This window comes from Gymnogyps californianus, chromosome Z (assembly GCF_018139145.2).
Source record: "Gymnogyps californianus isolate 813 chromosome Z, ASM1813914v2, whole genome shotgun sequence".
Classification (NCBI taxonomy): Eukaryota; Metazoa; Chordata; class Aves; order Accipitriformes; family Cathartidae; genus Gymnogyps; species Gymnogyps californianus.
Genome location: NC_059500.1, coordinates 53,290,407 through 53,317,404, shown reverse-complemented (window position 1 = coordinate 53,317,404; position 26,998 = coordinate 53,290,407). Strand labels below are relative to the sequence as shown.

Below are 26,998 nucleotides of genomic sequence, written 5' to 3'. Positions count from 1 at the left end.
TTACAGTTGAAAAGAACGTCAAGTAATGTTCCCCTTTTTGTGTCACGTCCTTCCCAGCGGCAGGTTTAGTGTTCACTGCATGTGTCTATTAAGCATTAATTCTTTAACTGTATTTTAGTGAGAGAGAGCAATATGGTATGTTCCAGTGCAAGGATCTTAATTCCTACACAAACATATGGCATAGAATTATCTACTTAAAGATGGAACAATCTGATAATAATTTGGTAGAGTGACATCTGCACAATAAAATAAGATGCTGATCACACTGGAAAAGTAAACGCAAAAGTTTTATACTAACTATTCTGACATCATCAGAAAGCCATTATCATTCCTCCATGGAATGTTAAAATTTAATGATCTAATTTGGTCTTATCACATGCAATATAAATAAAAAATAACCCTATTAAGTATTCAGAGACCCATGCTGAACAGGAAACTTTTAAGTGCTATTTTTTGGAATTTGGACTTAAAGCATTTACATATGTTTAACAGGGAATAAGGAAAAAACATTAGGAGAAAAATAGAAATTCTGTGGTCATTTCCATCCTTTACTGAAGATGTTTACATATTCTGTTCTATTCTCTGCATAGTTTAATTTCTTCTCCTGTTGGTCTTGCCATCAAGACATGTAATTTAACATCAGTCTTTACTTTTGGGAAAAAATATATTAACACAAGGGCATAATTACAGCTTTTGCCTGAATCAAATGAGTGGTGATTCTTTGAGGGCAATACGAAGTGTATTCATGTTAGAATGCCAGACCTGAACTTACAGAGAAAGCTGCTGCAAATCAGAACATACAGTTGTATCACCTAAACTTATGAAGGTCTGCAAGGAAGCATGACTTTATTTTTGAATGCACACAACTGAACATCAAGATGGTAGGTCTTCTATTTTAGGCTTTGCAACTGAGGATTTCACCTCCATCATCAATTCTTCAAAAGGGAATGGAAATACCCAGAAATTTCGACACTGCATTGAAATTGAACTTAATTCTGTTTGTAGAGTTGGGATTCTTAATTAGAACAATTACAGAATGTAAGCTATTGTTTTCTTTATTTGAAATATTGGTAGCTTTTTAGATACACAGCAAGCAAGGAAAATATCTATTAAAAATGATGGAAACGGGTAACATTCTGATTCTTCTGCTTTAAGTTAGGTACTACATTAAGGTAGTTCTCTGATAGAAATGGTTTAACTATCTGATTGCATAGAGAGGAAACTTAGTGCAAGTGTTTAAGGGCAGAGTAGGGCTTGAGTAGATCACAATATTTCAATTTTGCAATACTGAATCTATATAAAATTTATTTAATGTAGCATTAGAATAGTCAATACTACTTCGTATTGCTCTTCTTTTCTCTTCTTTTAAACCTGGTTTTCCCACTTCAGTTTACTGTGTCAAACAGCCAGGAAAAATGGCTTTTGCACTTCTTAATGGAAAGCTACTGCTGTTCACATTTTTTTTTTTCTTTTTTTCCTGAAGAACATATTTGTGAATGTAGAACATACTTATGTAGATTTTCTTCTTGACAGTTAATAGATCACAATAGGAAGGCATGTTTCAAGGCATAAATAAAAGAACTGCATATAGTAATTTCCTTTTACACATCTATATTTACAGACTTTTTTTTTTGGTGTTGCTGTATAAAACGTACAGATGTGGGGTTTTTTAAACCAGAAATACAGTTGGCTGGAATGAGGTTGAGTTATCTTAGATTGGTCTTCACTGCCTGCCAGCCTATGGATTGGGTACCAGCTTTTTTTATGATAGATTTCAGGCTAGCTGCAAGTGCGGATAGAACATTTTGTAGAAATATATGGAACTGTTGGAAGTTAATACAAAGTTGATGCAGAAATCTCTTTCACTCTTTGGAAGTGTTCTGTCTGATTAACAGACTTTTCACAGATTAAAAGCAACCAGGATATCATACAGGACCATTTGTTTGGTCTTATCAATTCTCTCTCTGCCAAATACAAACCTCCTGTAAAGGCTTCTCAGACAGAAGGTCATGTAGCGCATTATTCTTTTGCATGAAATGCAAACAAGATATTTCTATGAAGTTAAACCCTTTAAATTTCAATAGCAGTTTTATTTATTTCAGGTGGAATAAATGTATTTTTTAAAATGGACTAAAAATCATTAAAAGAATACATTTTATGGTTTGTAAGAACCACAGTAATGTGAACTCCATGCATAAAGTCTTGTGTCTGTCTGATTAAACCAAATGTTCTTAAGGATATGACAGCATCAGAAATGCAGTATTTAGGTTTTTGTGCTCACCCGAAATCCTTAGTTAAAAATACTTATATTTAATATCCTAGATGAGCTGATTATGAAGAGGTAAATCTGGTTACCTGATTGTCTTGAAAACATCAAATAGCTACTCTTAATGAACTATTTATCCTAAATTTTGGGTGCAGTCCACAAGAAGCTAGCCATATTTTTGTTTTGCCTATAGAAGCTTCATTAGTTTTATTAGACTTTATGACTACAGAAATTCTTTATCTCCCTGCAGTGTTGTGGGAAAATATCTCCTATTCATTTGGCAGAAAAATTCAATAAGCAGCACATCATATTGTCACTCTCTCACAAGCAGAATCCTGATCTTTTGTCAAAACATAAGGAACAATTGGCTGATGGCAATTCTGATTACTTTAGAAAGTAATTATTGAAAGAAGGCATATAGATCTTAAATGATCCTTTTATCTTCTACAGCCACTCAAAATGAATAATGATAAAATGACACACATTCTTTATTGCATTCTGTTTAATAAAAAAAAGAAAAGAAAAAACTAAACTAAGCACACTGTTTGATAAGAGCAAAGTCATCATAACAGTGTGATGCCTTTTGAATCTACTTGCTACAAATGATCAGCATTTGGTAACATTTTTGGCAAGTTACTCTTACAGTGTCATAACCCTCGCTAGAGTAGTTTGTAAGCCTTCCATCTTCACTTCACAGCCTTTTCCCTTACCCATATTAGAAAAGTGTTTTTAAAAGTTTGCCAGTTAGCACGCATTTAATTGTATGCAGATTTAAAAATACTAAGGCATAGTAAAGAGGTTTTAGTTTAAGTACACTTGGCATGTCAAGAATCGTCCATGACTACTTACTGATGAAGACAAAACTGTTTTGATCATGCCTCTTCACAACCTCCTAATGCCAAGGAGTTGTGGTGGTGTATAGTATAAGTTGATATCAACAGGTTAATAGTGCGGTCACCTAGCCAAGAAAGTAATGATACTTTTATGCTTTGCAACCACACAGATCTCTGGTCGTACTACCTTCCCAGCTTCAGAGGATGGCTGGAGGATCTTATGTGGATGTATGAGTGTGGCTGTCCTTTTACATATCTGTATAGGTTTTGGTTCTGAAGTTCTTTTAGTGTCCAGGACGATATGGTGGTAATGCTCTGTAATACCAAACTTTTTTCATTTTGTATGTCCTGGGAAGCAAAACAGTCCTATCTAATGTGTCACAAAGTGAAACTCAGACTAAAATTAGAAAAATTGTTTTTTCAAATGTGTCTATTTTTTGTTGTCTGTGCAGTCTTTGATGCTACCAGATATTTCTTGGGTCAATAATTTGACCATCTACCCTACTTCTGAATAGGCTAATGGCAAGTCAGTGCTTTTATTCCGAGTAATACTGATACTGGGAGATATTAGCTACACTAGACTTTTGTAAGACAAAGAGCTAATGGATAGAGAGCAGTCCTGTTATAGACTGGTTTAATAAAATGTATTGAACCAAAGACATGGCAAGTAATTCTGGTACCTTAGTAAATGGTTTTCAATTTCTTATCTAATAATGAGCCTGCATGCTCCACACTGAGCTCCATATACCAGTTTCATATTCATTCTTATCTATTGTAACTCTTGGTGATACTTAGTTTGCTCTCATTCTCTTTTATGGGCTGCTGAACATATAAACAAATTAAATAGATTTATCTGATATAGCTGCAGAGTTAGTGTGTTTTGTTTTTACTGTTCCCTGAAAAGCTTGACCACCACTAGAACAGAATTGTTAGATCTCTTTCGGGAAAGTTCCTGCCTTATATCCATAGCTGTCAGCGTAGGAACCGTGATCATTTCAGCAATATAACCACTTCAGTGAATAGTGAAGTAATGTTTATTTTCCAGCTCTAGGGCATGGTAAATTATCTGAGGTAAGAGGAATGTTGGTCATCATCTTCTGTCAAGTCCTTCATTTGATTATCAGTCTTTTAGAAACCATAAGCCAGAAAGGCCTGCCTTGTCAACATCATTGTTCCTTCATTTCTTTCTTCACTTGAGTGGAAGGAAATTCTGTTGCTTTGAATGGTCTGTCATTTTTTTTCATTAGGAGTTTAAATTGAATACAATCTCTGTTTACACTGAGCCTTTCTGTTTGTCTATCATATTTGTTAGCTGGAAACTCATATTTTCTAGGAATGGGTTCAATTTTCCATGACTATTGGCAGATGTTTCTGTAGGATCTTCAGTGACAGTGATGTATTTGTTGATAACCCAGTGCTTGCTAGAAGGGACTTTGCTTTGCATCAGTGAGTCTGTTCTTTTGTATGAGAGCTTTAGTCAACAGAAACATATTCCATTTCTTCCAAAAATGTCTAGGGGTATTTTCACCCCATTTTCAATGCATACTTCATGCAATGGATTTTCCTTCGGTTCAGCTACTCTTTCCTCTGTGGCAGGTGAAATACGTAATGCTCTGGTTCCACTCTTTTGTTTCACATTTTTGCAAGTTATATATTTGAGTAATTTTAATAGTTGAGCCCAGTGTTCCAAGATACTAACGATAAGAGTTGTGTTGTGAGTAGATTTCATTCTTTTAGTGTTGTTACTGTTTTCATGCTCAACTTGGCACTTCAGTACCCTGGTAGGAACATTTGAGGGGTTTGGTTCATAGGCCTGCAAGACGGCTTATAGCAAGAGTGTGTCAGTGTCTGAACACTGAAAACTTTTGATGGGTTTTCCATACAGCTTTTATTTATTAGAGGAAAAAGTCATAGAGGATTCTGCAGTTTCTGTCTTACTGACATTTCCTCCTACTTTCTCATCCTCTCCTTCCTTCCCAAACCTAGACAACCTGTGTCACAAAGCTGCTCTTCTTGACGTGTCAACACAGCATCAACATAGCGTTGTTCTTGGCTGCATGGTTTACTTAACAATGACAGAAAATCTTCCTTTTGAAGTTTGTTCTAATTTGGTGCTTTTTCTTTGCATTGTTTCTGACAGGATTGGGTTTTTTGGGGTTTTTTTTTTTTTTTTTTGAGGGTTGGAGGTGTGTTTTTTGGTTTTCTGATTTTGGTTTTATGTGTTTTTTTTTTTTTTTTAATATCTCCATTTCTTTAATGCTCCATTGCTTACTTAGTTTGGATTTAAATAGTGGCAGAACATTGCATAGCTACAGTTTCTTTCCTTTCCATCTTTTGTTAAAGGATAAGCTATGTTAATAGATACCTGCAGATTATTTGAAATTTCTGGGGTTTTATTACCTTTTAAAAAACATGGTAGGACCATATAATTATTTTTTTCACTAATATTTTTCTGCCCTCTTTTTTTTTTTTTTCCCCTCTCTGTAATAGAATTGGAATAGTAGGAGAGCTTTGGAAAAAAAGTTATTTTAAGAACTGGGAAAATAATTCTCTTTTCCTCTGTTCAGTGTAGAAATAAGGTCTAACATCTGGAGCAGGGAACTGAAAATCAAATATATTCTAGTCTCAGTTCTGATTGTGGCTTGCCTTGTGACCTTGACAAACAAGCCTTTCTGTGGTCTGGTTTCTTCTTCTCTGTTATCAGGAAGAAACATTAATATTTGCAAAGCAGCCTGAAATTCCTGGTATGAAGGTGTATAGAACTACAGATTTTTTCATTATCTGTTGGAAGGTATATAGGTTTTCTAAATATTGTTCTGCTTTGCTGAGCAAGAGTACAAATGAAGTGTCTTTGGGAGACACAAACTCGATTTAAGAGTCATATCAGCCAAAAACGGATTCAGTAGATTGACAATCTAGAATAAATCTGTTAGGTGTTATTTTTTGTAGTTCTTATCCTCTGTGAATTTTCAGTTAAGAATGACACTTAACAGTTGGAGCAGAGAGGTTATTGATACATAAACCAAACAGTGGTTGATTCAGCCTGCTGTTTGACTCAGCATTTACAGAAGCTAGAATATGTACATATGTGATGAATTTTGGGCATCTAAATCTTGAAAAACTGAGCCAACCTTTTGCAAGAATTTATCATATACCTTAGAGAAACTTAACGAGTATGATGGTGCTTTACATGCTTCACATGAGACTTGGCCACAGCTTTTCCCTCTGATTGGAATTTCATTGCTTTCTTCTTCTTCCCCCAGGCAGAAGTCATTATGTACTGTGATTTACCATAGATAACATGAATTTACTGGTTTTAACATCCCTTAATACAATGTTCTAGATGCTAAAGGTGAAACCTGAGAAAAATGTGTCATGACATTTTAGAACATCTTCAAAATGTTTAGAAAAAAATATTTTCTGAACTTTACAAAGTAGTTTATCATTACAAAGTAGTTTATAATTTCATTTATATAAGGGCAAGTCAGTACTCCAGTTGCTGTGCTGTGCAGAAGCAACACGGAGGAATGCTCAACAGTTCTAAGGCTTCAGATAAGTCTTAATATTATTTATTTTTCAACATGATCTGTCTGTGAGCATTATCACGTGTAAATGCAACCATAGTTTTTAATAGTGGCAGCTAGTGTAAAATTCGAATTGTTGTGGAAAAATATGTGTCTACTCATCTGGTTATACTACTGTGAATCTTCAATTATTGTTAAATCTGAACCTGAGTTTAAAAAAGACTTCTGAAAGTCCTAACAATAATTTGACTTGCTGGAATAACTAGCAACATTAGTAGTGATACACAGATATATTAATTGTGCCAGAAAACGGTCTTAAATAATCCAGTGGAGGTAACAGTTTATTTTAGCCAATAAGCAACGCTCCAAAATAACAGAAGAAGTTCTTATTCCTCAGCCTGTCTGCTCATACCAAGTGAATATCTGTGTCTGTCTTCCAGAACCCCTTTAATCTGCAATATGTAGAGTTCTAACTTGAAGTTTTTCCCAGCTGGTATGTAGGAATACAATTTTCAAATTGATAACCTTTCGATTTTATTTTGAGTTTATTTGGAATAAAGAAGGAACATTTCCTTGCTGGGTTTCCTGTTATACTGACTTCTTACCTACAATATGTTACAACTATCCCTTTGCTGTAATTAATGAGCTAAGGATGTATGTAATTGTTCAGAATTGCTGTACTTGGGTCATTTGTGAATTCCTTTTTTATGCCTGATAGTAGTAAACTTTCTGTAAATAAATCCATGATAATAACTGTGGAATTTGTGTAATCAAGATGAGGAATGACAAGAAAGAGTATAATCAAAAAGATGTAACAGGCAGGTAAGATAAAAAGAAAGAAGGGCTGAGAGGTGGAACATTTAATAAAAGATGGGGTTCTTTCAGCTGTGTCCTGTCACACTGTTTCTGTTGCCCAGGTTTCAAAGGCACTGGAGGAAAATGGCCACATTTTTCCAATGGCATCTGATGCTGATGGAATCAGTTCTACGTAATACAAATTGAGTCTTTTTTTGTGTAAGAATGTGTAGGTGGCATTATGTGTAGGTGTAAAATAAATTGGAAATAGGAATCAACAAAAACCCCAGATATTTTGTAATGCACTATTTAAATATTGGACTATTTTTAAAATATTGCAGACTATTTGCTTATGCATATATGAATACAAATAATGAATTTATTAGAAATATTTTGTTCTATTATTTACCCAAAACATCGTGGAATGTGTATAAAAAGAACCTTAAAAAAAGAGTGGTGTTTTGAATTTGTATTTTTGTTGTGTGTGACTGGATACGTCAGGGAAAAGTGAGTGTACTCTCTATGACTTAACAAAGGAAGGCTTGCTTTATTGAAGCTTGCACAGATGGCTAACTGATAGCAAAGGTTTCTGCAACACTGCCTACAAGTTGCCAGAAGGTCAGTGTGAAAATATATCACTGCCTGATTCCATAGCAAAAACCGGTTATTGTTACCAGGATTTATTAAATCCTGTCCTCCTAACAAACAGTACCTATCAAGCACTTCTACAGGTAGTCCACAGGAAGCAGTTCCAGTTGCAGCACCTTTTAAAACGTTGTTTATCAAAACACATTTTTTACGTTGTTTGAACATGATTCATTTGAAGTATTGCAAGGAGAGTGGAATATAGTGGGTGAAATAGTCTATAAAGTGCAGTTGAAGTTAAGCTGGTAAGAAGACTCTAAATTATTTAAAATGTCTCTCTCCAATAAATACATCATTGCCACTGTACCATGAAGAAAGCTTTAATCATTATAAGCAGTTAGGAAGGTGTATCAGTGAAAAATAGCTTGATTAGATAATTTTTAGAGTTTGCTTTGTGGACTGGGACTTATATAGCATATAAAGAAGGTTACCAGCCTAATACTTGCCTCATTCTGCTAATTTGTTGGTTTGTTATGTGTTTTGTAAAAATCCATTGTCTCTTTACAAAGAAGAGAACTTTCCGTGGTTTCTCTTGACTGTTATTCTCACACATGCTGTTCCATAGGTGTGTAGAAAGAGTTTACCTACACTGTGCAGTTGCAACGTGAATTAGGTGCCTCTTTTTTTCTGAAATGATTATGTAAAGGAAGGACAAAAATTTAGCCTAACACAGTACTACTATTCTTCTTCAAATTAATACTTTGGAAGAATTTTAACTAAAGTAGATTTCAGATATAGTGAAAATCACATTTTAATTAAAAAATGCAATACTGAGTGCAAAATGTCCAAAATCCTCCAGATATTTTAAGCTTAATGTGTTAAATATTGTAACACTGTAGTATAACAACTGATGTTTAGGTTGAGAAGATATTTTTGTGGATAAAGACATAATTTCACATCTTTGAAGGTACATCATCAGGTATACGTCATTGAACTAAAAAAGAAAAATGCAAACCACAAAGGCCTGACTCTGGATATACATTTCTGTGCTTAGAACTGTGGTACTAAGAAATACTACTCCCCTTCTACTAGTCAAATAATAAGATAAATTGTCTATTTGCTTTCTGTTGCAGCAAAATATGATACTGTCTACAGAGTGAATATTTTTATGTTAATTTTAAAAATCCAGTGATTCTGTTTGATGAAAGAGTTTAACATTAATGATGGAGTATTAGAAAGACCCTTAAGACAAGTACTTGATTCTTAATGATATAAAATGTTTTTCAAGAGCTGTTCTTAGGTACTAGCATAGATGTTAGTGGGTCAACATGCTGCTGATCAAAACATAAATTCTATGATTACCTCAGTGAGAGCAACTAGGAGAAAAATGCCTGTTTTAAAATGTGCTTAAGTATGTATCTGACTCTAATATACATAAATCTAGAAGCTTGTTGTATTCCTTTAAATTTTCCTGAGTCAGAGTCCAAAATGGGAAGAATTTAACTTTTTTAAGTACAAAATAATTATTCTTTTTTCCACTCACAAATAGCAAGTATTTGAAAAAAAAATCTTTTGGCCAAGTATGTGTCTCCTAGGTAATTTTCTCATATTACAAATATATCTCACATTTAGTTATACCAATTAGTTAAAGTTGCTGAAACATTTTTCTTCCAATTCAGTGCTATAAAGGTTTGCAGCTACTACTAAATGTTATTTGAATTGCTTACCTCCAAGCTGTATCTTTATGATAGGATAAATAATAATAGTAATGGTGACGTTGATGATGTTAATAGTAATATCAAAGAATTGTGAGAGCGTTCTGTTCCCTTAAGTATTCTGATTGTCATACTAATCTTTAATTGAAGAATATATATCAGACTAATTCTACTGCATATGGAAAACAATTCTTTCCAATGCAAAGGTTGTGATGTTTATCTATGGCAACATCAGCTGTATTTTACATGGTGATCCAACAACTTTGATTTTGCATTTACTTTTAAAAATATTAAAAGATGCTTCCAAAATTATTGTGAACCATGAAAGTATCACTGAGTATTTTAGTAGACAGTGGCATGTCCAGTTTGTGTCTGTCCCTAGAGGCTTCTTCAACAGAATGACATTTAGTTTTGTTTTAGAGAGAATCTTTCAGTCACTTTTTTGTCTTGGGAGCAGGAAGCCATATAACTGTCAGCTGCAAGTCAGTCAAATGGGAAATGAAGAAAAAACATTAAAAACCATCACCACCACCACCAAGAACAAAAAATCCCCCAGATTATTTATCAAAGCAACAGATTTTTTTTTTTTCTTGGCTCATTTAGTGCCTAGAAGCCTGTCTTCTGTATTTTCAGGCAAGCAGTAATACTGTTGAGCATGATGTTTCTCCATTACTTTTTACTCAGAAGCATATGTTTTTAGAAGTTTTAAAATTTCTAAAAAATTCTATGATATTTCTAATACCTGCCTGTTTTTTTAAAATAATTTGCAGTAGTTCTATTAAAATGTAGTGGAAACTGATGAAAGATTACTGAAAGACAGAAATTCTGTGCGTCATTTACACATAATTTATTTTGAGTCTTTTTATATATTATTGTTATCATTTCATCATAGAATACATTTTATTTCTTGATGTATTTTCTTCTTTGATACTTTGATGCTGACTTAAATAATTATTTTCTTCCAAACCACTGGAAGTTTTGGTATCTAACAGCAAAAACAGTAATCCTCTAGGTTTTCGCTTTAACAACCATTTCTAATTGGTGTGTAGCAACATGGCTTGAATATGAAAGGATTTTGTGTGTAAATGGAGAGAAAATCCAGCGTTGGTTGTCTTTATGTTACAAATTTCATTTTTAAAAGTTAAAAATATTACAGTGGACCATCTATATACCTTTCCAGTGTATAACTGCTTTTCTGTTACTGTTCGTTGTGACTGATCAAGGACTCTCTGAATGAGACACACTATTTCAAATAAGTTTAAGTCTTTACAGAATGTGTGTATATGTACGTATATACATGTTGTTTGAAAAAGGAAAATTCTAATCATATTTTGGGTAAAAACTATCATTAAAGACAGCTGCATAACATTACAGTTTCTATGTTGAATTTTTTTTCTTCTTTCCATTCCATCTCCCATTAGACGGCAGCGCTGTGAATATACAGCATATTGGTGTTGACATATTGAAAGGAAAGCAAGCATTTTTAATACAACTCAGATGCCTTCTTTTCATTATATGTCTTCTGATTTCAAGAGGAAGAGAGGTGGACTAGAATTGATAGGTGGAAATAGCAGATAAAGAAATACGCGTCCAGCACACAGAAAGCTAGCTAGTAGAGAAGTTGCATTCAGTCCCTTGTGTGTTTCAACTTTTCTATGATTAAACACCCTCCTTGTTTAAAAGAGGTGATAAAACTAGCTGTAACAAACCAGAAAGTCAGGCCATGCATTTAACAGGTTTTTTTATGTATCTCTGTTTACCTGAAAGAAAATACTGTCTCAGTTTTGCCCTTTAACAGAGTTATTTAACTATAACGCTAAGTTCTTTAAAAGTTTTTCCATTTGAGACTGTATGTTTTAGCTAGTCAATTTGCTTTTAATCCGAGTAATTGTACTGGGTTTACATGGCAAGGTTTTGGTAGTGTAGGGGGGCTGCAGCAGTGGCTTCTGTGAGAAGGGATCAGGAGCTGCCCCTATGTCAGACAGAGCCAGGTCCAGCTGGCTCCAAAATGAACCCGCCGCTGCCCAAAGCTGAGCCCATCAGCAACTCTGGTGGTGCCTCTGTAATAGCATATTTAAGAGAGGGTAAAAACCACTGTGCAGCAGCTGTGAGAGAGAGGAGTGAGGAAAACGTGAGAGAAACAGCCCTGCAGACACCAGAGTCAGTAGTGAAGTTGAGCCTGGGAAAAAGGGGGGTGACAGAAGCTGGTTTTAGTTTTGTTCTTGTTTCTCACTATCCTAATCTGTTATTAACTGACAATAAATTAATTTAATTTCCTCAAGTTGAGTCTGCAATGGTAACTGGTCAGTGATCTCCCTGTCCTTATCTCAACCCATGAGCTTTTTCATCTTATTTTCTCCCCCTGTTCTGCTGAGGAAGGCGAAAGAGAGATGAGGTTGGTGGGCACCTGGCAGCCAGCCAAGGTTAACCCACCCCAATAGTTTATGTGCTGTAGGCACATTGATTTACTTATTGCAGTCTCCTAATATTAAGTATTTTGGAGCGTTAAGTACAGTAACTTCAGTCTGAAAATTGTCTCAGCATCTATGGTATTCCAAGTGAAAATTCCTCTGCATTTTCATGATCATCATTAAGAGAGTATTCAAATAAGTCTAAAATATTCCACCTATATGTGTAATTTGTAAAGAAAAACAATGCAAAAATTCTTTGGGGCACTAAAGGCAGGGACTAGAGCAAAGTTGATGAGGAAAGGACTGCATAAGATTTTAGCGTCTGCATTGCACAGAAGGTCAGATTACATGTTTATAACACACTCTTCTAGACCTTTAAACTTAATAGACCCCTCTCTTGCTTGTTTCTTCCTCTTTGTAGAAACACCTGGGCAAAACTGTAACTTGATATGGTACTCGTATGCATTTTGTTTTGAAGAGTTAAAAGCTAGAGCTGTATATGTGGGTAAAGACCTTTGGGTCAGGTGGATACTACATGAGTTATTTTTAAAAATAAGAAAATTGTGACGCCACTAAAGATATATGCAGTCTCTGGATTCAACATGGTATTATGCTTAAAACTATCAAGAACAGCTAACAGAGCAAAAAAAAATGCTATAGTTTCATTTTGGTCTTAACCTGTAGGAGTTAATCAAACAATGGAGTGTCCATAAGTACCTTTGTGGAATCCTAGTGTGTCACATTTGTTCAGATAGTGTCTTCTCTTGAATGGTCCTTACCCCCTGAAGAAGTGAGGAAGAGGGAAAAAGGAAAGTTTTGATTAAAGTAGAGTTGGTTTTCACATGTGGGGTTTTTGTTTTCGACTTTCTTTACTGCAAACTGCGGCATATTCAATTACTTGTCACTTACAAATTTCTGTCTTCTCTTGCAGTGCACTTGTAGGAGAGACATGGTAACAATATCCATGGACATCTTTGTGAGGAAGTTTCAACCAGACAGGTACCAGCTGTGGAAACAAGGCAAGGATTTATATACCATTGATCATACAAAACCAACTCCTGAATCAACACCTGAAGTAAAGACCTGGCTACAAAGAAGAAAGAAAATAAAGAGCTTTCCCAAGTGGTATTTATGTTTCTTTATCGTCCATTTAATTGTCTTCAATATGGTGTCAATTTCCTTTTTGTTTTTTTTTTTTTACCACTTTCTCTGGTGTTTTATTTGAATTAATTTACTTTAGATGAAGTTTGTTTTTCTGTTTTCTGTATTCAGATGGACTTGGGGACAAGCAAGTCTTTTTTTCAGAGTGACTATGAAAAATTAATTCAACTTAAAAGTTATGTATAGCTGAAGTTATTGAGTATGGAGAGCATCAAAATGCATTCCAGTATGGAATTTAGAATCTTTCTTGAGTAGAGATTATTCCATTAAAATCGTCAAGGTGTGGATTGTTGCCATGGTTTCTAGTGACATCTGCAATCAAAAGACAAGAGAGAAGTCTCCTAAGAGTTGAGGTAAAGGTTAAATTGGAAAAACTTACCATGAGGCTGTGGCAGAATCCCAACAGCTGTGTGAAGTCTCTAGCAATAGTCTTAGCCCTCGCTGCCATCTAACTCCAAGGAGATATCACTACCTATTTGGCACACTCTCACAGTGCTGCAGCCGAAACCTCTCTGTGTCTACCACAGGTCAATCACAGATTATAATTTGGCATAAGAAAGGCCTGAATCTCAGTTGTTGGTGCTGACACCACTGAGAAAATTAGGAGAAAAAAGTTTCTCAGCTTGTCACCGAAGCTATCAAAGCTTTGACCTATTAAAGCAGTTTCATAGCTGGATCTGTTTTCTTGGTGTGCATTGTGTTTTTTGTTTACATTGCGCAAACACTTTTTGTACACTAACGCTTTCCTGTCTCACTTAACAGGATCTTTATGAATTTTCTTCTTCGTTGTCTAATAAAGATCTACTTAATTTCTAGCCTAGGATGGGCAGTTTTATTGATACCTACTTACTGTGGAGTGCAGTTTGCTGGGTTAAAGATAATACTGAGTTTAAGACCTTTTTCCTCCTTCAAATCATTTTACAATATAGTTAAAAAAGTAACTTGCTCTTAAACTGAATTTCATAATTTTCCTTGTAAGTTAATGTATTTCTTGAGGAAATGATAGGAAAATCAACCTGTAAAGAAGAGGACCAACTGCCACTGTAGTGGAGCGTTGTAGTTGAGAAGTATAACACTGGGTTTGTTCTGGGTAAGAATAGTTTGTGCGGTAGAATCAGTTCTTGAAGACAACCAGTGAAGCAGGTGGACAGCCAGTTTGTTAGTATATGTATAAACCCAGACACACAGAGAAAGTAATTCTGTTGTTTAGCTAGTTGAATGCCATTTTGCCCTGTAGTAAGTTTCACTGTATGTATTGTACAGCGTAACTGCAAGTTCACACTTGGACCAGCAGTGATTCATTTGGTAGTACCCTTACGGGTAACCAGTTTTAGCTAAAAGCAAAGACTTTATAATAATTGTGTTGAAAATCTTATCATAGGAACACATGGGCTGATTTCATGCACTTAGCTAAGCTAATAAACACAATTCCAATGCTGTTTAATTCTTGAGTTGGCTTTTGTTCAGGCATGGTAACAATGCATATTGCAAAAGGAGGATAAGATGTTTATTCAGCTTCATTTCTAGCATAATGTGTCAATTGAAATTGTCATCATTTTGATTATGGGAATAATGCAAGTTCCAGCAGAGTGAAAATAGAAATACCATCTATGGAAATTTTCATGAATATAGTGACAGGGAGAGCTTAACTCTAACATTTATGGCTGAAATACTTTGCTACAATAGAACATCTAATGACCGCATGTGAACAGTAATAATACTTGCTGTTATATTACAATGTGAACTGATGGGCGTCTCATACTTTGGCAAATTTTCTGGAAATTACTGTTTTATAGAGAGGATGTTGAAAGATACACATTGGTGGACATAGGATAAAATGCAAGGGGCAGCAACATGTTTTTATGAAGACATCTATGGTCTAAGATGCAAGACCTTTGTAAAACTCCTGGTTTACCTGCCATAGTTGGGCTTTTATCACTAGTGTGTTACGAGTTTCGAAACCTGGTATGTGGTGAAGCACATAAAAATCTCCTCCTGTGTCACACAGTTGAATTTGAAACTGGACTATCTCCTGTTACTTTTATCCCGAGCACATAAATTACAAACCAGTTTCTGACAGATGGTGCCATTTCTCCTGCTTTAACCTTTCCCTTCTACTTCTGAGGGTGCAAAAACTTACACTGAAGCTTTAATTTCAGCTTTGTTTTTTACAGAGCATTATGAAATGTATTACTTGATATTGTAGCCATTCAAAGTATTTGGTGATCAGAATTTTTCCTTCTTTCAGATGCTTGTTGTTTGTGTTAAAATGCATATAAAAACTTCTAAGATATCTAAACAGATCTGATTTTACAAGGGTGTTCAGACTAGTGTTTTATTAGCATTGGGGTTTGGAAACACCGCCTGATTTTAGTGCAACTGAGAATGTTTTGTCTTCATTACTTTTATAAGGGTTATTCTCTTTCAGGTTCAAAAGAATGATTCATTAAAAAACTAGTTTGGATGCTGGTTAAGTAATAGTTACTTAAGGTTATTTTGCAGTTTAATAACTTTGCCGTAGAATGGTGATAAAAGATTAGAAGGTTAAATCCAATCAATTGTTAATCTATCCCTTAATAAACTGTAAACACTATCTCAACACAAAAAGATGAAAAATTGTCAGTTTTTTACCACTTTAAACAGGTGAAAGGGACATATATATTGGTAGACGTTTTATCTTATCCAAGCCAGACATTCTACTCTGACAGCAATATCTCTTATAACAGCTTCCAGCACACCAGATCTCGATCTAAAAAGCTTAAAACTCCAGAGGACAAGAGAGTATCTGCTATGGTAGCTGGTGCAGAAATCATAGCGACTGAAGCAGCTACTGATGGCTTCAAGGTCAATGAAGAACCTGGGAAAAAAGTGAGACTGGTAAACACAGGACTGCCTTCTGGGGAAGAAGAAGACAGCAGGAGAATGCAGCTGGATCAACATTTATTGGATAATGTCAAGGTTGCAGGTGAGATAAGGACTGATGATGTTTCACTTGTCTCTAATGCCATAAATCAGTGGATGTTAAAGCAAAGTATTATCCTAAATAGCATACTAAAATACTTACGTATAAACTTATGCAGAGAAGATTGATACTCAGTAAGAATGAGAAAATGCCAAAATTAATATTCTGAGCTGAGAGTAATATCACTTAAACTGGTTTAATGAAGTGTTTTTTAAAGGAGCAAAAAGGGCGAGGTTTTGTAAATTATGTTTCTTCAATAGACTGATATGTTTTATAGCAAAATTTTTTTGATACGGAAATGATACAGAATGTCTTAACACTTATGCAAACAGTATAGAACGTATATGCTCGTAGTATGCTACATGTATTTACACGAAGAATGCTGCATATTAGAAGTGGTCTATACTTGTGCACAAAAATGCTCTATTTTGAGACTGCAAATTTCTTGTCACTTCCTGTTGAGCTGTCTGACAATGCAAGTTATAAAGGCCTTGTCAAGCCAAGGTGGTTCTTTTTTCCCCACAACTGTTTTATACTAATATACTTGGTCTGTCCTGGACTTCGTCTCTTCTGTTTCACATTTCGTTGTAGTTCAGGTGTGGTTTCACATTCGTGTTCAGAAAGGCAAACTACAATTTTAGCTTCAAGTTTGTCAGCAGTCCCGTTTGGTTTTATGTTGATACTGAAAATTTACTTGCAAATTGCGTATAGAGAGTATTTCCCTGATTGTGAATATTAATGGTTATGTTAATGGTTATTTGGAGGTGGTAAACACCTGGATTGATCCACATAAAGATAACAAAGTGAGTACTCCAATATGGAGGCTTAGAAATTCCTGCGTACAAATTAGTTGGTGCTCTATCAAAACCTTTCCAGGTCTGTTCTAATGATCTTTTTTTTAAAAGTGCTATTCCTTTACAGCTTCCTCCAACTTTTAATAGAGGTTTGGAGTGTTCATGACCACTGAGAAACTAGTGTTTAGTTAGCAGACATTCTGTGTTCATTGAGAAGGGAAGCAAAAGCAGAGGAGAGTGGAGCGCTATCCTCTTTCCCTTGTGCTATTAAAAGGTGGTGCCTGGACGTTTGTAGGGAAAAGGACCTTTTTAGATATGATGGTGGAAGCTCCAGTACTCACATTGGAAATGGTCGTTCGTCCTGCATTATCTCTGGCTAGTATGTCCATTATGCTCAGTCAAGGCAGTACTCTTCGTACCCAGAGATTACGTTTTGGTATTGGATGGGCTTTGTATTACTAAATGTTATATTCATTTGACCTGAAAAGGGAATTTTTCAGAAAAACAAGTTCAAATAACGATTGTAAAGAAAGAATGGGAGGGGACTTCACAGAGACCATTTTCTTTAATGCCTTGGATGTGCTGCTGAATCAAAATTCACTGTGGTGTGTGCCATAGAGTTCTTTAGGAACGTGTCTTTTGGGTCACCTCTCTAACCCATTGTTCTGTCTGTCCCATGCAAGCATCAGCAGATGAAGAATTTTACTAAAGTAAAATCCACACAATTTCACCCTTCAGCATCACGGACATATAAAATTATGCTAATTGCTTTTCATTTTTAGACCAGTGCTGTTGTTTTCAAAATATTCTTGGTATCTATTTGAAATTTATCTTCCTAATTATAAACCATTAGTGTTTGTTTATTTTCATTTTTAAAACAGGCATAATAGGTATAAATGCAGGGTATAAAGTTCAATATACCAACCTTTTATATTTTTTTTTTTCCAACTAGTCAAAGTGCTTTTGGGCTGTCAGAGTAAACAAGCTACATGAATATTGATTATTTTGAATGACATGAAGACCTATTGTAATTTGAATACAAAATACTTTAAATGATTAAAATAGTATTTCACACTCCAAACTCAAAACATTTACATTTAATTTATTCTTTGATCAAACCTATACTCCACATTTGTGTATGTCCTTGTACCACATGCTTTTCTGTATGATTTCTAAATGAGGAACCATGCTTTGAGTTTGAATAACTAAGATTGTTGTGAACTGAAATACAGTAATATAAAGTGAGATTTATTAACAAATCATATTCTTGATCTATAGGAAGCATCCATTCAGACTCATTTTCGAGCCCTGTTCCTGTACTAGAGAAAACAAAAATGGAAGATGAGGACAGCACAGATTCCAGTCATCCTCTCTTTACATTTGAAGATTCTGTGGCCTGCACGCCCACTTCTGAGGGCTGTAGAAAAGAAGAGAGTTTGAAATCTCAGAATCAGTCTGTTTCATCCATACCATACCATAAGTCAGAGGGACATGCTTCTGAAGCAGAAGACCCAGATAAAGAGGAAAATGTCTCAATACAGGATGATGTCAGCGACCTAGAAAGCTGTGGAAGTAGCTTGGAACATGGAGAAATGCCCGTTGTAAAAAAGGATGAAGAAGATGGCATGGAAACATCCAGTGTATGTGAAGCAAATTACATCATTATAGTAATATATTCCTGATTTAATGAAATGTGAATGAACATGTTTCTAATGAGACCTGATATCCATATTAAAGCACTTAAGAATATGCATGATTTTAATCAGATGCTAATTTGAACATGTTTTGAAGTGTTCAGGCAAGAGTGGGAATTTGGATCCAAAACCAGAATGTTTCTGGAGCTTGCTTGTTGACATATTTTCCCTCTGATTTTAGATATCTAGTAATTTCACTTTATATCTGTGAATCCGAACTGTCAGCAACTATTCTCAAGCTATTCCCATGTTTGCTGCCTGCCAGTATGAAGAAGGCTATCAGCTTTAATTATTGCTATTGACATTAAATTGAAATTATTAGAGATGAGTGCTGTATTTGGTAGCATGTATTTGTGTTTCAGAAAAATGGCTGTTTTGACTGAATCTTAAGGAGAGTTAACAGTATACTGGTAAAATGTCAGCAGAATGGGTTGATTCTGAGACACTTACTGTCCAAGGACAGAACATATCAGTGTGGAAGCACATGGTAATTTATTTTTGGACTGATGCCCTTGTCAAATGAAGAAGTGGATGAAGCAAAGCTGAGGAGCATCTCTGCATTGAGTTAGGTGGAAACAAAGTTTGCTTTCATTCTATTATATTATCTCACATAGTTTATGAAATCTTACGAACTTCCTTCCTTTAGTTGAAACTGTATCCATAGTATTGAAGTTGGAGAAAGTGAATCTTCAAGACATGGCTATAGCAGGATAATACAGACAGTATGATTTCAGGGTCTGAAATTTGCTATTCTTGGATTTTGGAAATGGCCTAAAACAGGTGAAGGAAACACTTGAAGGAAGAGATCCCTCTAGTAAAAGGAATATATTTTCAAAATTGTAAATAGTAGGTTTAATAATGTTTTCTCATTGGGGCACCTGCAAACTTACAGTCTTTTTTTACTCTTGCTGTTCTGCTATGAAGAGTGGTCAGCTTTGACTTTGGGAAACATAATGAAAAATTAAGCTGTGGTGGTAGTGACAGTAGCTTTCTGAGTTGTGAGTTCAATCCTAGTTTGGCAGAGAGAGAGCAGGAAAGCCACTGCCAGATTGCCAGACTTAGTGGGAAATATGTTTTAGAAGCCAAAGTAACATCATGCTGACCCTTTCACAGACATGAACTGTCCACTAATGATTTTTTTTCAATGTTGTGAGTTTTAATAATCTTGGCTCCAGCCCTTCCACTGTAGTAATAAGGAGCACTATAAACACCTCAGTGTTTTAATCGTCTTGTATTAGAGTTTATATTTATCTCTTTCTGTGCCTTTCAGCCATTTATATATGAGGTTTCAGATATTCTCCAGTATAATTGCATGCTCTTTCTTTCTGTTGTATGTGAAGAACTGTGTTGTACAGATGCAATTAAAAACTCTGATCTTCTTTCCCTTTTTACTTGGTAACTTTTTCTAGATCATAAACCTGTCCTGTGCTTTAACCACATCTTCCTCCCTCTGCTTATCACAGTAAATACGATGTTGTTTTGTAATTTACTTCCCATTTTATAGTAGTAATTTTCAACCCTCAAATCAGTCAAGGGGCGTGTGTGTAACCTGCTAGGTTAGGCTCAGGGTGTTGAGAAGCAGAATGCGGTGGTCCATAGGAATCGTGTGAGACTCTGTCCTTCCCCACCTTCTGCCAGGGTGCTTCTCTGCTCCTGAACCTCCAGATACCGTCAGCAGCTGGTTTACTTTGTGATTCCCCCACTGACACTCAAATCTGGAGTTGTGAAAGCTGCACTTCTAGAGTTTATAGCGTTGGTTTTAGTTCTTGAAGCTTGGATCACTTCAAGCTGAATGTACATAAGGGTGCTTGAGGGAGGAAAGAATTTCCTCGTATCCCAAATCAACATGTTAATCCCATATCAGGACTCTTAATTTCTTATCTCAACTCCAGATGGTTTTTTTACTTTCTCAGGAATTTTGCACTCTTTCACAAATGAAGTCAGTGGGTTTCTGCCTCATTTTCCCAGTCACAGTTAGTGGCTGTATTGTACTTCTGGTTCTGCAGAATTGTTTGGGCTGTTCTTCCTCTCAAAGATCACCTGAGTAAACCAGGATATATGCTCTGTAATTTGGGAAGGGCTGCAGTAATTTATACCTCAAACCATTTGTGTTTGACAAGGATTGCTTTTTTTTAATTAAAGTATATATTCTGAATTAGAAACAAAATGTTTTATCGGTACATTAAAGGTGCTTCAAGTACCCTGATAGTATTTACAGAATTGACATCTGTGCTCGTTTACAGAAGAATGTTTTTGTTCATCAAAATTAACTTTACAGAATTACATACTAAATTAGTTGTGTTTTTTCCTTTTCAGTCAGCGGATGTTGAAAGGAAGAAAATATCTAAGAGTTGGCGTCATCCACTAAATAAACCCCCAGCTAGATCTCCAATGACTTTTGTTAAACAGCAAGCAACTAGTGATGAAGGTGAGTGTACTATTTAATACATTTTTCTGATGAACTTTTTCTGTCTTTATGAGACCATATATATAGGCATTTGCAAAAACAACTGAGATGAAATAATTTCTTTCTGCATCGGAAATGTAAACAGTGAGGCCCCTGAATCCACAGGTCATGTAATTTTTGCCTGTTTTCACTCGAATTCTTCTAAAAACATTGGATCTGTCTTTGCAAAAAGCTCTGAACAATAAGGTGTCATTTAAAACAAGTATATTCACTGATCAAATATTCCTTATTAGAACTCACAGCAGTTGTGTTTAAGAACAAGTTTTTAGTTGTGTAAACATTAATCTGTGTAAACACAGATAAAAGTGACATAAGAATCCTCTGAATATGAATCTTAGATGTAAGCCATAGTCCCCTATACTGCTTTAAAGCTACTTTTTTCTTGTTGTCAGGTTTTTGATAGACATTGGACATTTGGGAGTCAGTGTCTTAAGATACTGTAGTTCTCATTCAAGAAGAAGGCTACGGACTTCTGGGTATCATCAAAAACTTATCAAGAGTCTTTACATATGTCTTGATTTCCAGGCTTTTCTTAGTTTCATATAGAAAGAATTAATATTTCTCCCCCTGTGGTTTTGGTAAATCAATTTTACTCTATTGATTTAAAATAGTCATTTAAAAGCTGATTTTGATGCAGATGTCATCTACATGTCTCGTATCTCTATATATGCTTCTAACTATCTAAGTAGTGTGCAGGTTTGCAAGTAGTGAATAGTGTGCAAGACATTAAAAGTAAGTACCATATTTTCACAAACATAAAAAGAGGTGGAAAAACATAGTTCTGTTTTTAGACATAATGAAAATAACCTTTTTGTAGTAGAAAGCAGCAAAAGGTCTCCTCTCTATTTCCGCAGCTGAACAATTCTTGAGAAATTTTCTTAGAGCAATTTTCTGCTTACTTTTAAGTGGCACAAAGCAACTGGAAGCAGGGTAAATGGCCTTCCTAGGAATGTACAAGACTGGGCTTCTGATTTGACATTTAGATACTTTAAGTATTTTTTTTTTAATTGATTTTATTTTAATACTGAGCAGTGACCAGGAAATTCCATTGTTAAACTTAATTGCATAAATAAGAAGTGTAATGTTAGGCAATCATTTTGAATACGCTTGTCCAGATCTTCACTATAGATTGCAGATATGCATGTTATTGTATACTGTATGGTACCTTCAGGCACTTCAAGCAATAGAGTGAAGTAGAAATTAAGAAGAAGCAGCATGTCCATAAATAATGATGATAAATGACAGTGATCTATAGAACAGAGTTCTGTACAAAATAAGTAAATAATTCTGCAGCCATGAAATTTAGTGCTCTGTAACTAGATACCACAGTGATCAAAAACGTTGAAACAATACTCAGAACTTCTCAGATGCTCTTTTTGGGAGCTTACTTGGGTGCTTTAGCTTTAGAGAGCCACCATCTTGTGCAGACAGGCTACAAAAGCTAAGAATTTTACCCAAGATAGAGATTTGCTTCTCTGAAGTAAATAGAAAAAGTAAATGTGCTTTACCCAGCAATCACATATACAGCCAGCCAAAGCTGATGAATAAAGCTACTTTATTCTATCAAACATGACTTGTGAAGCTTATTGAACTGTGCATCAAAACTATCCATCAAAATGGAAAACAAATACGTTCGTTTTTCACATTGCCTTAGCATTTTAGTTCTGTAACGCACAGGTTTTTCAAGTAGTGTTCTCCAGAATCTCATCAGTTAGCAGAACTGGTGATTGGTCCTCACACTGCCTTAGACACTTTGATACTCTGTATAGTGCAGAATGGAGCTGATAGCGTGTCTGTGGCTGCAGGTCTGATTCCAACATTGCTGTATGCTTCAGTGTTTACCTGCACGTTGTACCTAAATTTTGCTTGGAGCTCTTCTTTTATACTTATTATTATAAAGTATATATTTTATACTCAATTTATACCCTCAATTATTACCTCTAGTCAACAGTAGCTGTTTCTTACAGCTACAGATAAACTTTCTTGACTTCAGAGTGAGACAGCATGCCTGTTAATTTATTCTTCTTCTTGTAACTAAGGAATATTATGCTTTCAGTTAGCACCAATTTAGGCATTGTTGAGCTGGGTGCTGTAATTTTAAGTGGTCCCTCATCAATACATCTCCCTCCTTGTTCCAAGCCTGAAGTCATTGATTTGTGTCTTCAGTCTCACTAGTTTGGGAAAGCCATACTCTCTCTCTTTTTTTATCTGAGCTGCAGTTTTGCCAGGCGTGATACTTGAATTAGCTGTTAAGCATCTTTCTGAAAATTAAGAGACAGCTTAGGCCCATGATCTGTATCGTACATGGATGTATTTGGATACCTTGAGGGCTAGACAGAGCATATTTCAGAAAGTGTTATGGTAATTTACACAAAAAGGATGATATTAATATTAAGATTAATCTAGTAAAGTAATTAAAGATTTAAATATGTGGTAAGTTGCAGTAAAATTGCTCTTTTTTAATTAGAGATTATATTCCTTTTGCCTGCTGATGCTTTTTCAATATTATCGTTAAAAAATAGTGTAAAATTCCTATTTAAGCATGGATTGTGTATGATATAATCTGGCTAGATGATGATGTGATGACACTGGTTTGTTAATCTCAAGGACTCTGCTCTTCATTTACCGTCTTATCCAGTAGTGGGTCAGCTTCCTGGTGTCTTAATTTTATGTGAAAGTAGCAGCATCCCAACAAGAAGTCATATACCTTCCGTTCTTTCCTCTTTACATGATGATTGTCCTTCTGGTCGATAAGGGTATATTTTTGTTAGGAAAGAAAACGTTGTCTCAGAATCATTTCAAGTAGCTATTAAACACCTGTCTTCTTATTGATTGAAGGAAGTAGTTAAGAGTTTTATTGGACATGACAGTTATTAGTATTTCCTAGCTGGAACTGGAATTTGATATTATTTTCATGCGTCTGTTTCTCATTGTGATCTAATTTATCAGCATGCTTTTGTGAGAACACCAGAAGAGAAACAATAGATTTGGGGTGAGCAGAATGTTTACATCCAAGACAGAGATTGAAAAACTGCTGAGGGAGACTGGCAAACTGAAGCCTCATTAGCTTTCTTGGCGCATGCTGGCACACGAGTTAAAGAGCTGTGGCTAGATGAATGCCAGTCAAAGGAGATTTTTCTGATCATGTTCAAGAATGTTTGTTGTCAAGTATCAGGGGAGTAATCAGTATCAATGTACTAATGACTATGTTCCTCTTTATGAAGGTGCTTCATACGTATTCTGGAGTTACCAGAAATGTAATTCAGCATGCATACTTACTCAATTCTTGCCCTCTGTGTTTTTTGAACAAAAATGGTGCCGATAATGGCTATGGTACTATGGTTTCTTGGTACCATGATTTTTGAGTTCATCTATTCCTTTACAAGGAGGATTTGTGTATTGATACAGTAGTTTATATTTTAATTTATCTGGGTCCAGTAAAATCATAAATGTAAACAAAATGGAGGAAGAAGATGATATGGGCTAGTGCTGTTATGAAAAATTAAGAAATTGGGGCTTTATAGTTCATCTGCAAATCATGTCACTTTCCACAAGTTGTAGCCATTTCTAATACAGATAATTTACGTTCAAATTAATATATTTGAAGTCCTTCAGATACTAGGGTTCTATTAGGAAGTTTCTGTGAATAGAGGTGATCAGAGGCCATTAATAATATGAAGGCAGCATTCTTTGACACTGTCAGCCATTTCAGAATCATAATTTTGCAAACAGAATACTATCATATTTGACAGCATGCTTAAATCTTAGCAGAAACTTTCTGGATTTGCTATTAATACGGAGTCCTTTGGCAGAAATTCATTTTTTTGCACAGGATCACTTGAACATTGAGTTTTGTGTTTTCTTTTTATCACTGCATATGCTTCTTTATGTGTGTGTTTCTTTATGATCTGAATGTTTCTTCTGCAGAAAAATGATTGGGTTAATTGTTTCTTTGTGGTCTATTGGTGTTAAATTTTTTTTCACTCTCCCTGAAGCCTTTCCCTATGTATGTCTGACTTCTGAGTCTCTCTTATTATGATTGTTTTTGTGGAATTAATGCCTAAAGGACTGAGCAGTGAGAAATACTGGGGACTGGGGAATCAATCTCAGAAATTATAGCTCAGGCTGCCAGTTTAGAAAAATAAGTGCAGCAGTACAGTGTGAGCTGTATGTCACACTCAAAATACTAATAATTTTTACGTAATGAACCTTGGTCTTATGCTCAATGCGGTATATTAGCTTGTGGTAATATTATTCTTTTGTATTTCATGCAGTTATATTTCTGCTCACTTAAGCAATAAAAAAGCAAATTCAGCGGAAGGAGCAAGCATACTGACTTTGGATGCACATTGATTGGTCCCAGAGATTTCTTTCCAGCAATATTTGGGCATGCAACATTAGAAACTGTTTTTAGATTCAAGTTAACAAAAATTTCCCATTGCCCTGAATGATATAATAATAGTGTATAGATTGAATTCAGTATGGGTTTCTTTGTATACGTTTTTTAGTGTTTTAAATATGATTCAGAAGTTCAAAGTAATTTTGCTTTCTTTACTTTGTAAGGTAAGGAAACAGAAAGAGAGAAAACTATTGTGAATGGAAAGAGTGGCTTGGACAAGAGTTTGATTAGTGAAAATTGCTAGTTTTACAACTGTAGTTTTCCTTCTGCTATGACATAAGATAAAACTTCTTTGGTTTTTTACGTTCGCTCTCAGCATCCTGTGAGATGTGCTTGATCCGATACTAGTAGTCAAGCCATATAAGGCATGTTCAGTAAAGTCATAAATAGGTAAGGCACGCTGAAATAGGGGAAAATTACACTTGTAGATGCAATTATGATTCTTTTGCTTCAGAGCTTAAATTGCCAGATTCTGCTTGAAAATTCTTACTTAGAAAGAAATGTTAACTCTTTTTTTCTGGTGTTGCTTAGGAGGTAGAGAAGAATTTGTTAACCAATTGATAGAGGCATGTTTATTTTTGCCAGATTAATATTATAATTTGCAGTATTGCTTTCAGTACCATGCTGTATTGATCTGGTTTTTGAGTGGAGTTTTACTTCTTTAAAAATACTTTGCTCTTATATGAGTATGAGTTAATCAAGTACAGAATTTGCATTTTTCATACTTCATCATCTAGCGTTGGAAGAGACCAGCACTATCGACACTTGCAACAGTATCACTGTGCTAGAAAAATGTGTTTTCTCTCCTTTCCTCTGGTACCTGCATTGCTTCTGATTTGTTTAAATTCAATTTTCAAGATTTGATTACCATAATTAATAAAAAGTTCTAGCATTTATGTAGCATGTGGTATCTTGAAGACTCAGAAAAACTTTACAAAATTGTGGTGGAATCTTTAGTAGGTATTTAGGAAAGGGAAGTGTTGAAAGGTCAAATATAAGCTTTTCCTGAATGTCCAGTACTCTTGTCAACCTTGTGGGCTAGCAGCTGATTTCCAGAAATGGCAAGAACTGAAAACTGATTATTGCCACTGGCGGCTCTTGTCCCTTGACATCTTTCACAAGCATCGCTTACCTGCCTTAGAGTGGACACCTACAAATGCCAAGATCTAAGAGTAGCTATTATTTTGATTCAAGAGGGGAATACAAACCAGTTCCTCTAACATTTATGCCTCATTTGCTGGACAGTGGTATATGTAGTCATTGTTAAGACTCATTGTCCTCTAGATGAACCTTACAACTCTAATTGCACAGCTTTCTTAGCTTTAAAATAAAATGTTTTATATATATATTATATATATTTATATACGTATGCAGTCTTAGATACAGAGGCAT

General features: G+C 35.2%; 1 protein-coding gene across 1 annotated transcript in view; it reads left to right on the top strand.

The window, feature by feature from the left end:
* KDM4C (lysine demethylase 4C) overlaps window positions 1-26,998 on the top strand; it is a 285,808-nt gene that overhangs the window by 138,586 nt on the left and 120,224 nt on the right. The window contains exons 9-12 of the mRNA XM_050912623.1: window positions 13,061-13,254; window positions 15,999-16,255; window positions 18,325-18,686; window positions 21,057-21,168. Coding sequence (XP_050768580.1) covers window positions 13,061-13,254; window positions 15,999-16,255; window positions 18,325-18,686; window positions 21,057-21,168 — 925 coding nt within the window. The remainder of the gene's footprint in view (window positions 1-13,060; window positions 13,255-15,998; window positions 16,256-18,324; window positions 18,687-21,056; window positions 21,169-26,998) is intronic.